Source organism: Eptesicus fuscus, chromosome 8 (genome assembly GCF_027574615.1).
Source record: "Eptesicus fuscus isolate TK198812 chromosome 8, DD_ASM_mEF_20220401, whole genome shotgun sequence".
Classification (NCBI taxonomy): domain Eukaryota; kingdom Metazoa; phylum Chordata; class Mammalia; order Chiroptera; family Vespertilionidae; genus Eptesicus; species Eptesicus fuscus.
Genome location: NC_072480.1, coordinates 17,056,885 through 17,072,256, shown reverse-complemented (window position 1 = coordinate 17,072,256; position 15,372 = coordinate 17,056,885). Strand labels below are relative to the sequence as shown.

The window sequence follows — 15,372 nt, the reverse complement described above, 5'->3', positions numbered from 1 at the left end:
TGTGACTGCATTTCCCATGTAATGACTTCCTATTTGTATTCTTGGATGTATAAACGTGTTTGCCGCACTTGTATTTTCCTAATCTGTCTGTGACAACCAAACCATCACATACCTTCTTATCTGACACTCCTTTCATTACAGTGCTCCACCCCTTGATTTGGGGTGGCCATGTGACTCCAGGGGAAGTGATACTGTGGGACCTTCGAGGTTAGGTTGTAAAATAAATAAAAGGCAAGTTTCTGTTTGGGCCAAAAGAAGTGTATCAAAAAGACACATTTGCTCCTAGAACTGAGGCACCTTGCTGTGAAAAAGCCCAAGCTGCAATCACTAAAAAGAAAAGAAAACAGAGAGTTTTAATTAAAAAGAAATAAAGAGAGCAAGAGAGAATAAGTGCAAGCAACTGTGAAGCGGTCCATGTGGAGCAGAACTTTAGGACCTCAACCCACAGACCTGGCTGAGATCAGCACAAAGCCAGCGCCAACTTGTTAGCCATGTGCATGAGTCATCTCGACTAACTAGTGCCCAAACTAGCCACCCCTGCTATTGTGGATGGGGGTGTGTACAGAGAGATAGGGCACCTTTGCTGAGCTCTGCCCAAATTAAAGATTTCCAAACAAAATAAATATGTATTTTTTTTGTTTTAAACCACAAAATCTGGGGCTGGTTTGTTACCCAGTAATAGAAAAGTGATATAGTGTACATATCTCATTTAACTACTTATCAGCTGCAATTTGAAATGTTGACATGTATTTGTTTAGTTCTTTATTTGAAACAGTAACTAGTCACTATTTTTTAATCGGAGAGAAATATAGAGAAGTGAGAGGCAATATACCATAACATATAATAGCACTCTGGAATTAGACTACCTGGGGTCAAATCCTGACTCTGCCAATCATGAGCAAATTGTCAGCAGATAACTTGTCATCTGTTAAATGGGAATGATAATGGTAACTATCTTTTTAGAAACATTGTGAGGATTACATGAGTTAATGTATATAAAGTTCTCAGTCCAGTGCCCAACTCACGGTAAAGCCTGTATAAGTGTTAGCCATTCTTAACAGATACATATTTTTACACATGTTATCTATGTTGTTGTTTTCTTTTTTTTTTTTTTAAATTGCATTAAGACATATACATTTTTTTTTTTTTTAGGTGGTACCAGCCAGGATTCGTTCCAGTACATTAGCAGAAAACCCAATAAAAACTGCTTTAAAAGGAAATAGCTTAACTAACTTAACAAGAAGTCTTGGTAAGGCAGGATCTGCAGTGGTTAGCTTATCATTTCAATCATAACATCAAAGACCCCCAGGTCTATTTAGCATTTAGATTTTCTAATGGTTACAAAGCGACTAAGTAATCCCAAGCCTCACAGCCATATATGACAAGTCTGCAAGAAGAAGGCCATCTCCTCTTTTGTTTCTCTCAGAGAAGCAAGAAAGTTTTTCTTCACAGACTAATGTTCATTGATAGGAATTAGGTACCCAATTCAAAACCAAATTTCTTCTAATGTGATTGGAGTGGAACAATTATTGGTCTATCAACCATAATACGATGTTCACTGGACCCTTTCAAGGGTATACAGCTTGTTTCTGATAATATACAGGGCTTGGAAAAAGTTGGTTACTACTAATAATAAATAATACAATAATCTATATACATAAAAGCCCAGTGACCGTTATGGTGGAACGACCAGAATGACCGGTCACTATGACGCACACTGACCACCCGGGAGCAGATGCTCAATGCAGGAGCTGCCCCCTGGTGGTCAGTGCGCTCCCACAAGGGGAGTGCTGCTCAGCCAGAAGCTGGGCTCACAGCTGGCGAGTGCAGCAGTGGTGGTGGGAGCCTCTCCTGCCTCGAAGGCAGCGCTAAGGAGCAGCAAGCCCGGCTTCTCAGGGATCAGGCTTTAGCTGGCAGGTGGACATCCCCTGAGGGCTCCCAGACTGCAAGAGGGCACAGGCCGGGCTGAGGGAACCCCCTCCTCGAGTGCACAGATTTCATGCACCGGGCCTCTAGTCCTATATAATAAGAGAAGAATATGCTAATTAACCATTACGCCCTGAGGTGTAACGATCAAGCACATCACAGCCAGATCACAGATCAGCAGGAGGGTGGGCCAGCGAGGTACAAGTGGGCTGAGAAGAGCTACAGGAGGGGGCAGGGCAGCAAGCTATGAGGGGTGGAGGGGGAAGGGGGAGGGGATCTGGGGAGCTACAGGAGGGCAGCAGTGATCTACTGGCACACGAATTCGTGCACAGGGCTACTAGTAAATGAATAAATAATAAACTCTGTGTTTCACATAGTCACAACTGTAAACCTATTTTGGCCAACCCCTGTACCCTAATTCATCAATAATTCTTATTTCTTCTCTGCCCCGTGTTCTGTGCTTTCAGGGGGTCAGTTATGTTTCAATTCAACTTTTATTGTATTATAGAAAAAATGACATGTTTCAGAATTATGGTCTTTTGTGTTTATTATGCATGGTTGAATCTCATCCTACTTCTCAAGGAGAAAATCTATTCATTTTGCTCCATGTCTATTAATTCTACTTATTTCATTGTTCAGTTATATAATTAATTGTTTAATTGATCTTCCATTTTATATTTCCTATTTCTTTTTGTATTTCTATATTAGCTTTTGTTTTCAGCATTTTGGGGGAATATTTAATGTTATTAATATTTTATGTTTTAAAATAGTTTTTACCATTATGTAGTGATCTTGTTTTGCATTTGTACCGTTTCATTTATTTTTGTTTTGTTTTTGGACAAACATGTTAAAAGTCAGACCATCTCTTAATAGCCTTCTTATTTCTCCTTTTTATGACAATGATGGCAATAACGACTGTTAACCTAGAAAAGTACAAAAATAGCTTTTGATTTTGATTTTATATATAAATATTATATAATGTTTATTTTTATTTTTTAAAATCCTCACCTGAGGATATTTTTTCCATTGATTTTTAGAGAGTGGAAGGGAGGGAGGAGGGGGTCAGACAGAGAGAGAAACATCCATGAGAAAGAGACACATGGATTGGTTGCCTCCGCACATGCCCCAATGGGGCCAGGATAGGGATGGAACTTGCAACTGTGGTACAGGTATATGTCCTTGGCCAGGAATTGAACTTGTGATGCTTCGGTCTACGGGCCAAAGCTCTAACCACTGAACTAACTGGTCAAGATGTGATTACATTTTTTATACCTATTCTAATTTACCGGAAATTTGAGGGTAACAGATATGTTTTAAGTTCAGGAAATTGTCATGAGTTATCTGGTAGGCCCTGAATGCATCACAAGTATCCTTACAGAGACAGACAGAGGGAAATTTCACTCACAGAGAGAGGGAGGATGAGGACAAGGAGAAAAAGGACTATAAAAAGAATTGAAGATGCTGGCCTTGGAGATTTGAGTGATGAGGTCACAAGCCAAGAAATGTCAGCAAGCCACCGGAAGCAGGAAGAGGCAATGAATGGATTCTCCCTTACAGCCTTCGGAGGGAGTGTGGCCCTGCCAACACTGTGAATCAGCCCAATGACGCTGGTTTAGGACTTCGGCATCCGTATGTGTGCGATCAATTCCTGTCTTAAGCCTTCATTCAGGTTTATGATAATTTGTTAGAGCAGCCATAGGAAGCAAATATAATGCCGATCACATTGTAGACTATGGAAAGGAAACCACTCTGCAACACCTTTCAATGCATATGTTGTTATCCTATACAATAAAGAGGTAATATGCAAATTAACTCTCATGCCCTCACAAGATGGCTGCCTTTGACCAGGCTGGCAGTGGGGGTAGTGAGGAATGACCAAACGACTGAACAAGCAGGCTGTGTGGGGTGACCATGTAGTTGGGGGTGATTAGGCTGGTGGTTGGGGGGCAGTGAGGGGTGACTAGGCCAGCAGGCGGGGGGGGAAGTTGAGGGCAACCAGGCTGGCATAGGGGGGGCAGTTTGGGGCAACCTGGCCAGCAGCAGGGGGCAGTTAGGGGCGACCAGGACAGCAGGGGAGGCAGTTAGGGGTGATCAGGCCGGCACGCAGAGGCAGTGAGGGGTGATCAGGCCAGCAGTGGGGGCAGTTAGGGGCAACCAGGCAGGCAGGCAGGTGAGCAATTAGGAGTCAGCAGTCCAGGATTGTGAGAGGGATGTTCGATTGCAGGTTTAGGCTAGATCCCCAGGATCGGGCCTAAACCGGCAGTTGGACAACCCCCAAGAGATCCCAGATTGGAGAGGGTGCAGGCTGAGTTGAGGGGACCCCCCCCCCCCCAGTGCACAAATTTCATGCACTGGGCCTCTAGTCTACAATAATATGTAAACAGCAGGCATTTCTACCCACTGCCCCCACCAATTCATATAGGTTGATTTCTAAGGCCCTGCCCACCTCTCACATTCTCTGATCTGTCCAGAGACTATAGCCTTTATTGGAGTCCTGTGTGATGATAACAGGATTCCTGGATGTAGTAATAAGAGCCATCTTTAGTATCTAAAAGATGAAACCAAAGGACTGTATGAAAGTGACCCAATGATAAAGTGGGATGCCTTCAAACCCACAAGTAAATTCTGCCAGCTTCCTAAATAAAATTGGCTTTAATTGTCTAGTTGAGAAGAATATGGAAATACCCTAGTTTCACTAAAACTCGAGTTGAAGCTATAAAATGCTAACTGAATGAAACCTAAAATGGGATTATACAGGTAAGACATGTCATTAGCTGCATTAATTGGTTAATTAATCTCTGCTGACACAGATTTCCACTTGACAAGAGTGTCATTGCGTTTAGGTTACTTTCAAACCAGCTGGGGACCCTGTGGGCACTAGAGGCAGATGCCAGGCCTTCACTGTTTTTCATACTTATATTTTTTATAGGTTTCTTTCTTTGTTTCCTTTTGTTTTTAGAACCAGGAAAGCAGCCTTCATTTCCAAGGTCATTAACTCCCTCGAAGTTCTCTTCAGGACCATATTGTTTTGTTTTTCTTTAACCTAGGAAAAGAACTCAACCACAAATGTAATGTTTATCTTTCAAAATAGCAGCTGAAAAGAGCACAGGATGTGTGAGACCAAAAACACTCTTTTGACTTCCTCTCCTTTTTTGTGTGTTTGTGACCTCCCTCCGGTTCTTCCCAGAGGATGCCTGCTGTAAGTTACATACTTCAGTTTGTCTTGGGCGGACAAGTTTCCTAAATGAGAGCAGCCATCATGACCTTCGGAGCAAAACCTTGTCTGTTATGTGCATTTTGGCATGGGGTTAACTTCAGCTCAGCAATGATTCTCCTCTATCTTGTCTTCTTCACTATGTCATGACTTGAATTGTGCCACTCTTGCCTCCTTTCTCCTCAGCTGTTTGAAGATACCCTTTGATCATGGATACCAGGCCTTCTGAAATGTTGGCTTTCCTCCATAGGAAAAACTTCCTGAAAATGTCTTCAGCTGAGTTATTTTGTTCTTACAGGGGCTATCTTATTGTTTTTGCTCCTTCATTCCTTCTCTGCCTAAAGAATGGCCTTGAGCTGAGCACGTAGAAAAGGGAAGAAGCTGCTATGTTTTATTTCTTTGCTGTTTTCACTGGTGAAACCAAAGGCAGACCACTTCCTTGATATATCTTTTATCTCTATATTTTTCTCTCTGTGTGGTCTCTTAAAGGAAAAGTCAGTTAAACATGCTGTTTCTGGCTTAGGTCAGGTACTATCTCAAGATGGATTTTAAAGGCCTTGAATGCAGCATGATCCACCAGCCCCAAGAATATCCTGACAAACTTCCAAGCTTAGTCTATTTAACATGTCTGACTTTCTCTTGCCTTCAGAGGGCATATCCTGGCTCTGATCTTATTTTATCTGTCTGAAATATCCTTTAAGGGAAATCACAAAAATACAAAAGAGGTTTTTACATAAATATTTGGATCTTGGTTCTCTGGAGTTTTAATAATCTCCTCCCCTCCCCACTTCCTTAAAAGAAGTCAGAGAAAAACTAGATGAAAGATTATGCAGAAACAATCTCTTTAGATGCTTTCCTACTCAAAGTACAAATGATTTTTCTCTTGGGCATAAGTTCTCTCTGTTATGCAATGATTCAAAGCAGAAGGAAGTTGATGATACCAAACTCAAAGTAAAAATCGTGGACCCTGAGAAGGAAGATATCTACTAAGAAGAGTTCCTGGTGGCTAGCTGGGTTCAAATTTTAAAAACACGGTTTAGCAAATGAACAAACGGAACTACCAAGCAAAATAGAGGCAGACTCATAGAGAGCAAGCAGACAGCTCTGGAAGGGGGAATGGGGTTCTGGAGGGATTCAGCAAAAAAGGAAAAGAAGAGAGAGAGAACTCATGGACATGGACAATGGTGTGGTGATTTCAGGGTGGAGGGGGATAGGTGAAGGTGGAAGAGGGTACAAATAGTGATGGAAATTTTTTAATTTAATTTTTAAAAATGATTAAAAAATAAAAACAGGGTCGTGCAGCCATTTCTACACAGGGGCCTCTCACACAAACTGCACTTCAGGGAGAAGCCTGCACAGAGCTGCCTTCCTGCACTATGTTGCTGCAATCAGAGCCAGCCCTTATAATGCAGTTCCTGAAATCCTATATCAACCAATAGGACTGAGACTTACCCTCCAATCAGAGCTGCACAGCTCTATCCCCTTTAGGAGCTTCATAAATGAATTATAATGGCTCCATTCTGACCAATCAGGACAGTGCCTTTGACCAATCAAACTTCGAGGATTTGGAGCCCTCATTTGTACAAGGATGGACCAATCAGAGACCAGAAGCAGAAACTTTCATATCAGCTCCCCTCTGGCTCAGTGAGCGCACTTTCTCTTTCCACCCAAGACTGACCAGAGCACAGCAGAGCAGAGCTAAGCTGTCTAGCCAGGGCCACTTTGCCCTGGGCCTCTTCACACCTGTGCTTCTTCACATCCATGCTGCTTCCTAATTGAGCTATCATACCTAGACAAACATGTAAATTGTCCGTACCTCTGCTACGCCCACAGCCAATCAGAGTGAGTATGCAAATTAACCCAACAAAGATGGAGGTTAATTTGCATATGTAGGCGCCCAGCAGCTTGGGTCCTGGGAACTTTCTCAGCACCCAGGTCACTCCAAGGTAGGCCCCGCATGGGTCCTGAGCAACCTGCGAAGGGCCTGAGCCAGGGGGCTCCTCGGCAGGGGCAGAGCTGGCGATTGGAGGGAGCTGGGGGGCCCCTGCCCAGGCCCAGAGGCTTTAGGCCTTGGCAGGGGTGGAGCTGGAGATCGGAGGCGATTGGTGATCGGTGTGAACTACAGAGGAAACACCTTTTCTGACCGCTCATTGGCTAAGCTCCCTGTATGCCACTGGTAATATTCTTAGTAACTTGGGTATAAGAATCCAAAAAGGTGATCTAGGGCTTTTCCACCACACTCCTGGAGGAAAAAAACGAAGGTCCACTGCTGGAGGGCTAAGAAATGTCATATCCTGCCCTAGCCGGTTTGGCTCAGTGGATAATCCCCAGGCTTGGCAACCGCAGGTTCCGGGTTTGATTCTGATCAAGGGCATGTACCTAGGTTGCAGGCTCCTCCCTGGCTGGGGCCCAGGTCAGGGCTCACGCAGGAGGCAACCAATCAAAGTGTTCCTCTCACTTTGATGTTTCTCTCTGTCTTTCCCTTTCTCTTTCACATTCTCTAAAAATCAATGGAAACATATCCTCAGGTGAGGATAAAAAAAAATAAAGAAAGAAAGATGTGTCATATCCTATGAAAGACACATCTTGAAAATGCCTAAAGAAAGTTGTCATTTTTTCATGGTGAAGGGACTGGAGTCCGTGTTGATGAAAACACCTTGGTGGCAGCAGTGACTGGCAGTGGCTGCAGCAGCAGGGTGATGGGGCTGGTGCCTTTTCCTGACCAGCCCGGTCGCCTCCCACAAAAGGAGGCCAGACTGCAGCTTAGGCCCGCTCCCCATGTGGAGCGGGTCTAAGCCGTCAGTAGGACATCCCCTGAGAGCTCCCAGTATGTGAGAGGGGGTGGGCTGGGCTGAGGGACCTCCCCCCCCCCAGTGCAAGAATTTCGTGCGCTGGGTCTGTAGTCTATCTATATAAAAGGCTAATATGCTAAGTGTCCAACCTTCCAGGTAATGATGTCAAGTAGCAACACCTGGCTTCTTCTCCCTAGCGATCACTAGCCTCATATGGAAACACTTTACACTGCAGCCAAATGTCTGTGAAGCGTTTTCCCATGCCTCACCTCATTTGATCCTCACAGAAGTCAGGAGTAGGTAGATAGGAGACTTGGTAGAATCCTATTTTCTTTTCAATAGCTGGAAAACAGAGATTTAGAAAGTTTAGAAACTTTACCCAATTAAAAAGAAGTAAGAAATGGTGGACCTTGAAAATGACTTCAGGTTTTCTCACTGTGCAGAAGAGTCAAACACTGCTGCAGTTAAATAGTTTACCCTTTGTTCTCCCTGCATGATCTACAATAATAATCTGCTTTGTGTTGATATTTACTGCTGGGTTGCTGACAATTACCTGAAAGAGAAGTTGGGGTGCTTCACTGGGCTGGAAAAAGTTTAGCTACATCAGAAAGCAGGTCTAATTAAGCAAGCTTGTTCTATATCTATAAAAGGCTAAGTTGACTCACGCATGTTCGATACATATAAAGCTCTCACTGGCACCAATTGCACGTGTGTGTTTCGATCTGCCATTGTCGATCATGAATTTGGTTGTTTTTGTTGACATTCTGAAGCCGAAAGTTGGCAATGGTGTCGCACGGAAGTAACGATGGTGATTAAATATGATCGTAATAGTGATCGGGTAGATATAATTATCCCCGTGTAACCAAATTTGCTGTCATATTCAGAAACAAAGATAGAGGACCTCCTTTTAAAAGGGTCTTGCTCATTCATTGTAAACCAGATCCCAATAACCCGAATGCCACTAAAATGAAACAAATCAGTATCCTGTTTCCCACATTTGATGCAATGATGTATCCTATTCTTTTCCCACATGGTGAAAAAGTCTGGGGAATGGATGTTGCATTAAGACTCAGAGACAACAGTGTAATTAATCGACAATAATACTAGATTCAATGGATGATGCCGAAAAAGAAAATTTTCCCATTGAATTTCATAAAAGTATTACTCCTTCGGGAATGCTGTCTCATAAATTAGAATTGAAAATAGATGCAATCATCATGCTACTGAGAAATCTTAATAGTAAATGGGGTCTTTGTAATGGTACTAGATTTATTATCAAAAGATTGCGACCTAACATAAGTGAAGCTGAAGTATTAACAGGATCTGTGGAGGAGAGGTTGTTCTGATTCCAAGAATTGATTTGTCCCCATCTGACACTGGCCTCAGTGTTAGAATAAGTTTAATCAATTTATCAGTCATTGTTTTTATCAATGTTGTTTTTATATCATGTTTTTGTTGTTTTTAAGTCATGTCTTTGTTGTTGTTATTATTTATTTATTAATCAATTTATGTATTATTTTAATATACATTTTACTAATTTTCTTTCATATCTGATACTTCTATTATAGAGAAGGGGCGAATAGCGATATTAAAATATTTCTTCCAATTAATTTCCTTTCAATGTGCACGAATTTGTGCACCGGGCCACTAGTAACACTATAAAGCTGTTCCACAGCCTTGCTGCTTTCACAGATGTGCCATATCACAAATGAGCTGTTTGCACTGAAGAAAGTTTCCTTCTTCACCACACCCAAAATTGGGGATTCCTGTTGGCATTGGATTGGTGCCAAGGACCATTGGTTAGCAAAATCCAAGTAGATTTCTCTTGCTTTGGTGGGCTTATTCGCATTTCCCATGTTCTTTTGCATGTTGGTTAAAGTTGCCTGGGACCCAGGCATATTTGCCCAGATGGATTAGGGAATAAAATAACTCATTTTATATCTGATTGCTTTGTAGGGAGCAATCTGTAACAGGGAGACTCTTAAACACACTTCTTTAAGACCTCTTTTGGTCTTGGCATGGGTCACATAGCACAATTCCTTTCTTATACTTTGATTATAAGCACTCAATTTGCTTTACAGCTAGCTATCACCTTACTAATGGCCAAACAAACTTTAAGTGAAATTAAAATAAACCTTAAAGTTTTTTTTAAATAGTATGGGCCAGAACCCAACAGAAGAAACTAGCCCAAAGATCTTGAAATTTTCAACAAGTTTGAGAAACATAACTTCCAAGTACAAGCCCTCCCTCTGCTTGCCCTAGAAGTGCAGTAGCAAGAAGTCTGATCTGGGCAACACAGGTTAACTGTGCCAGTTGGTTTTAAGGGTATATTTGACAATAACTCATTGTGGGGCCTTTCCCAGGGCTTTGTGTCCACTGAAGGCTGGGGGTGCAGCGGAGAGTTTTAGTTAGGCATAGACTGTCATGTTGACCTAGGAAATTATCTCTGAGTTAATAAGCAATAGCTTCCTCCTCAGTAGCTATGGCTAGGTTTGGGTTGAGCTACCAACTAGAAGCCATGAAGACTAAGTGTGGAATAAAGCCCTTACTGTTTCTATTCATTAATTATGCTGCTTTATGAATGTTTTTCTTACTTAACTATTGCCACATGCAGTGTTTGTTGGGGTCCCAAGCTGGAAAGCTCACTTTAATGACCTTTGATCACAGTTCCATTGACCACAGTTCTGCAGGCAACCAAAATAGTTCAAGTTTTTCTTTGATTTTTGAGTAATTCTTTTAATGATCATAAGAAAAGTAATTTTATTGAGGCTTTAAAAATTCAGTCTGTCTAAATAACCATGACCTTCCCATTAGACTTAATTACAATCTGATCTTAGACTAGGCAGAAAAGAAATATCAGAAGACATCTTGAAATCTTTTTCCAGGACTTTGATTCTATTAGCTAGAACATTGTTTGAACACAAGGCAAAGTCCTCTGGCTATGAGAGCATGACACTTCACATTTATGGTTTTCAGAAATATATGTGTCCAAAGACAGCCAAGTTTTGTTTTTGTTTTTTTCTGCCCAGCGCCTTTTCTTTTTTATTTTGACTTAGGTTCAGAAAGCACATATGCCTTAGATGTAATTAATGAGTATATACGAAATACAAGACATAATGTACAAAATTATTTAGAGATATGGTAGATCAAATCATGGTTAGACTATCTTAGTCATTCTCATAAAGGTTCTAGACAAATGAATTTTTAAAGGTTTTTAGCAGTTAAGTTTATGAAAATATTTCCAGGAGATAGCATACTAGTATATTGCCATGTATTCCACTAATGAATACATCTACACTTAAAACAATATTTTCAGAGTTAGGGTTAAGTGATATTCTTTTCTTTATTTCATTAAAGTGCCACAATGTTAAATAATTCACCAGAATTCAAATTAAGTTAGTATTGTTTTAATCTCAGCCATAGGGAAAAGGTTAAAAAATAAGGAAGGAAAAAATATTTAAGGATTACATGGGGATTTTAATTAGATCCTAGGGTAATTAATACATTTTTTAAAAATCATTGTTAGATGGAGTCTGCCTTCAGGGTCTCTATATATATCCTACTCTATGTATCAGGCTTATCTCATTTTAGAAAAGTGCACAAAAGATGGAACTGTCTGGAAATTTAATCAAACTTCTAAAAAACTCACTAAAAGAAATTTATTTATACTAACCTCATATTCCTTTTTTTTAATTGTAATAAAATTGAATTCTAAATAGCAAACTACCTGCTTTCTCTGTATTAATTAGAATAATGATTTTGCTAAAGTTATAAGCAGGGTAAATTCCTATATTTAAGGATGGTCAGAATAGAGTGGAGAGAGAACACACTGGGGATATAGGTTGGCTTGGCGATAGAGGGCCTTGAAAAGTTTAAAGTATACACATACACGTACAGCTTCACATATGCAAACTGTAGTGGGGCATATATGCAGTCATGATAGAGAAATATGAGTGCCTCCTCCCACAATCTATGTTGCCAAAATAATGGTTATGACAACAATAGCTCTGTGCTATTTGCCTGGAAGTGCTAAGCCTGGTATGACACTTGGTAAGATTTAACTGGAGTAGGGCAGATTTTTATGATATTAGGCCAGCCTCTGTGCATATGTTTTACCTTATTTGACTTATAAACACACATACTCACTCAATTATACATTATTGTCCTATATAGTAAAAGCCTAATATGCAAATTGTCCCCTCGACCAGGAGTTTGACTTGGAGTTCTACTGGAAGTTTGACCAGGGGGTGACGGCAGTGGTATGTTGCCCACAGAGGGAGGCAACTGGTGGCAGGGGAGGGGAGGGGCAGCGCTGCAGAGATGGCAAGCAGTGGCAGTGGTGGGGCCAGGGCCAGCTGCCAGCAGCCAGGGGAAGGAAAGCCCCAATAGGCCCTAATTGCTGGCCAGGCCTAGGGACCCTACCTGAGGGGTCCCGGATTGCGAGAGGGTGCAGGCCAGGCTGAGGGACATCCCACCCCCATGCACAGATTTCGTGCACCGGGCCTCTAGTTTTTAAATAGAAAGCTGAGACAAAGCCACAAGATACCCTCCAACAGTAATGCTTTGGGTTAAAAGAGAAGCACATTTCAAAGGGTATAATCAGTGATGTTGTTTCACTAAGCACCTCATATTTACAAAAATGTTTTTCCAATCACCCTGCTAAAACTGAAGGAGGTATGGGGATAGAACCTGAAAAAAAGAAATCCCTGTGCAAGCCTATCACACAAATCTGAATGATCTAATATTCTTGAATTTACTTGGCTGGCTCTATTTTGTCCTCCCCCCAGGTTAGGTAGAAAAACAAACATAAAGATGAAATGTAAAGCTACGATCACTTTAAAAATAGTCTTCTTACTCTCTCAAAATCAATGTGAGAAAAAGGAAAACAAAGAACTTCTAAAACTCTCTTACATTCAATAGTTAATGACTATGTTTTTAACTTTCTTTTGTTGAGTCATCGACTCTCCTTCCCCCACTCCTTAGTTTCCAGGGTCAACGAGCAACATTTTATAAATCACGGGACTGGATTTGCTATGTTTGGTCTTGAGCCAGTTTCTTTATTATCTCTGCTGTTGTACACTACAGTTTTGTAGACACACCAAATAAAATGAAGAAACAAAACCAGGAGATTATTCCCAGACTGTTTGCCGACTGTAAACTGTTACTAGTACACAAAATTTCAAACTGTTGATAGACAAAACAATGAATGGTCCTTTATTCCTGAATCTTTTAGAATAGAAACTGGGAGTGGGGGGAAGTGAGAATGGGAGGTTGTGATTTCCTTTTCTGTCAAACTCCTTTGTTCTTCCTTTGCCTCAGTTTCCTAATTTGTTTAATAGTGTTGTTCAGAATTTTGTTTTCTTCCCTAATTCTACCTAGTGCAAAATGCCTTGAGTATTTTTTTTTGCACCATCCCATCACAACAAAAAGAGAATCAAGAAGGCTAGATGTATACTCATTTATAATCTTCCAGATCTTGCTTCCAGCATTCCTCGGTCTTCAATTGTAGTGTCTCAGGAAATCTATGAAGCCATGCCAGTTCACAACCAACCCCACAGAGTTGATTCCTGGACACGTGTTTAAATAAATTGCTGTAAGTCATATGGCTAGTTAGGGTCAGAATTCACGAGAACTAAAACCCAACTCTTCCTATACGCCATTGAACACTGAAATCATTTTCACTGGAAATTCAGAATGCCTGAGCAGACCCAAGGTCTGGACTGGGTTTCTAGCTCCATCCAGGATGACTCTTGGATGTGTATGACCAGAAAGATTCCGAGGTCGTGGGCTGTTTCTCAGGGACTGATGATCGGATTCTATGAAGTTTAAGGCACGCGAGCCCTCCTTGAGCAGGGCCTACTGTCTTCGCGGTTGGCCCGGGGCAGAGCTGACACAGCGGAAACATGGTAGAGCACACCCACCTCTCTGGGTGAACAGAACAGAGTGGGTGGGAGGAGGGCCATCTGTTGACACGGTCATTAATCCAATAACAGTGCTGGCCAGTATCCTCTCTCGAACTAGTTCTAAGCAACATCTCTTCAAAATATAATTCTGTTTTATCTTTAAAATCTCACCCCCCTCTCCTCCCGCAGAAAACTACGAAAGACTCATCATCATCATCATCGAGTACCTTGCCTTGAATCACAAATCAGGCCAGTATGCATGTGGGGTTGTCCAAGTCTGCTTAAGAGTGGAACATTTTGTTTTCGGAATGTGAGAAGTATGAAATACAAATCTGCCAAAAGGCTTCCTCTGAACTGCTCTGGGACTAGGCAGGGCAGGCATTAACTTTCCCAGGGAAGGGAGAAGACAAGGCAAGTCTGAGTCAGGTAACGCCCTTGGGTGCGGTCTGGGGAAGATAAAGAATTCAGATGCCAAAGATAGAGCCCATGAAACATTCCTGCGCCCCACTGAGTTGGTTCCACAATACAAGGAGAAAACGCACGCCCCGGCATTGCACGGCCTGTAGCCTCGCAGCGGGGGCGGCAGGCAGGGAAGGGTGGGCCTGGTGCTGCCGGAGGTTAATCATTGGCAGGAGAACCCAGGAAAGTGCACCTGATTTTCCTACAGAGCTGTAGCACTGAGGCTGGCAAACCTGCTGGGAGCGGATTTAGAACTAGAAAATCCAGGTCCGCACCCAGGAGCGCCGCTCCCGTCATTGCCGATCACGCGGGGGGCCTGCGGGCGCCGGCAGGGCCTGGCTCCGCGCGGGGTCGGCCCCTCGGCCCCGCCCACTTCCCAACAGCCCCGCCCCCGGCCCGCCCAGGCCCCGCCCCCGGCCCGCCAGGCCCCGCCCCCGGCCCGCCCAGGCCCCGCCCCGCCCCGGGGCTGCGCGAGCCGACTCCGCCCTCGCCCGGGAGCTGCGGGGCTGCGGGAGCGGTGCCGCAGTAGCTGCCTGGCCGCCGCGCAGCCGACCGCGCCGCTCAGCCCCGTAAGCCGCGCCTCAAGCCCGCCGCCCTCCGTGGGCACCCCGGCCCCGCCATGGTGAAGGTGACGTTCAACTCGGCTCTGGCCCAGAAGGAGGCCAAGAAGGACGAGCCCAAGAGCAGCGAGGAGGCGCTCATCATCCCCCCCGACGCCGTCGCGGTGGACTGCAAGGTCCGAGGGCGGAGGGCCGGGCGGGCCGGGCCGGGCCGGTGAGCTGCGCGGGGCGCGGGCGCGGGCGCGGGGCCGAGGGGAGCCGGGCTCCCCCTTCTTCTCGAGCTGCGCCCCTTTCTTGTCTGGCCGCAGCTTCTTTGTAAGAAAGTGCGTGTGCAGGACGCCGTGCCCGACGCGGGGTTGGGGGCTGGGGAGGCCCGGAGAGGGAAGGATGGAGGAGCCGTGCCGAGCTCACGGTCGTCGGTGCGGTCGGGGGGGCCAGGGACTGGGTTCCTTCGACCCGGAGGCCAGCGGCGACCTGCAAAGCCACAAAAACAACTCCCGAGTTTGGCACTCCCCCGG

At 43.7% G+C, this 15,372-nt stretch overlaps 1 protein-coding gene across 1 annotated transcript in view; it reads left to right on the top strand.

Moving 5' to 3' along the window:
* The first annotated feature begins 14,783 nt into the window (after window positions 1-14,783).
* Window positions 14,784-15,372, top strand: part of ITM2B (integral membrane protein 2B) — a 28,548-nt gene continuing 27,959 nt past the window's right edge. Inside the window, exon 1 of the mRNA XM_008145565.3 lies at window positions 14,784-15,030. Coding sequence (XP_008143787.1) covers window positions 14,914-15,030 — 117 coding nt within the window. The 5' untranslated portion in view covers window positions 14,784-14,913. The remainder of the gene's footprint in view (window positions 15,031-15,372) is intronic.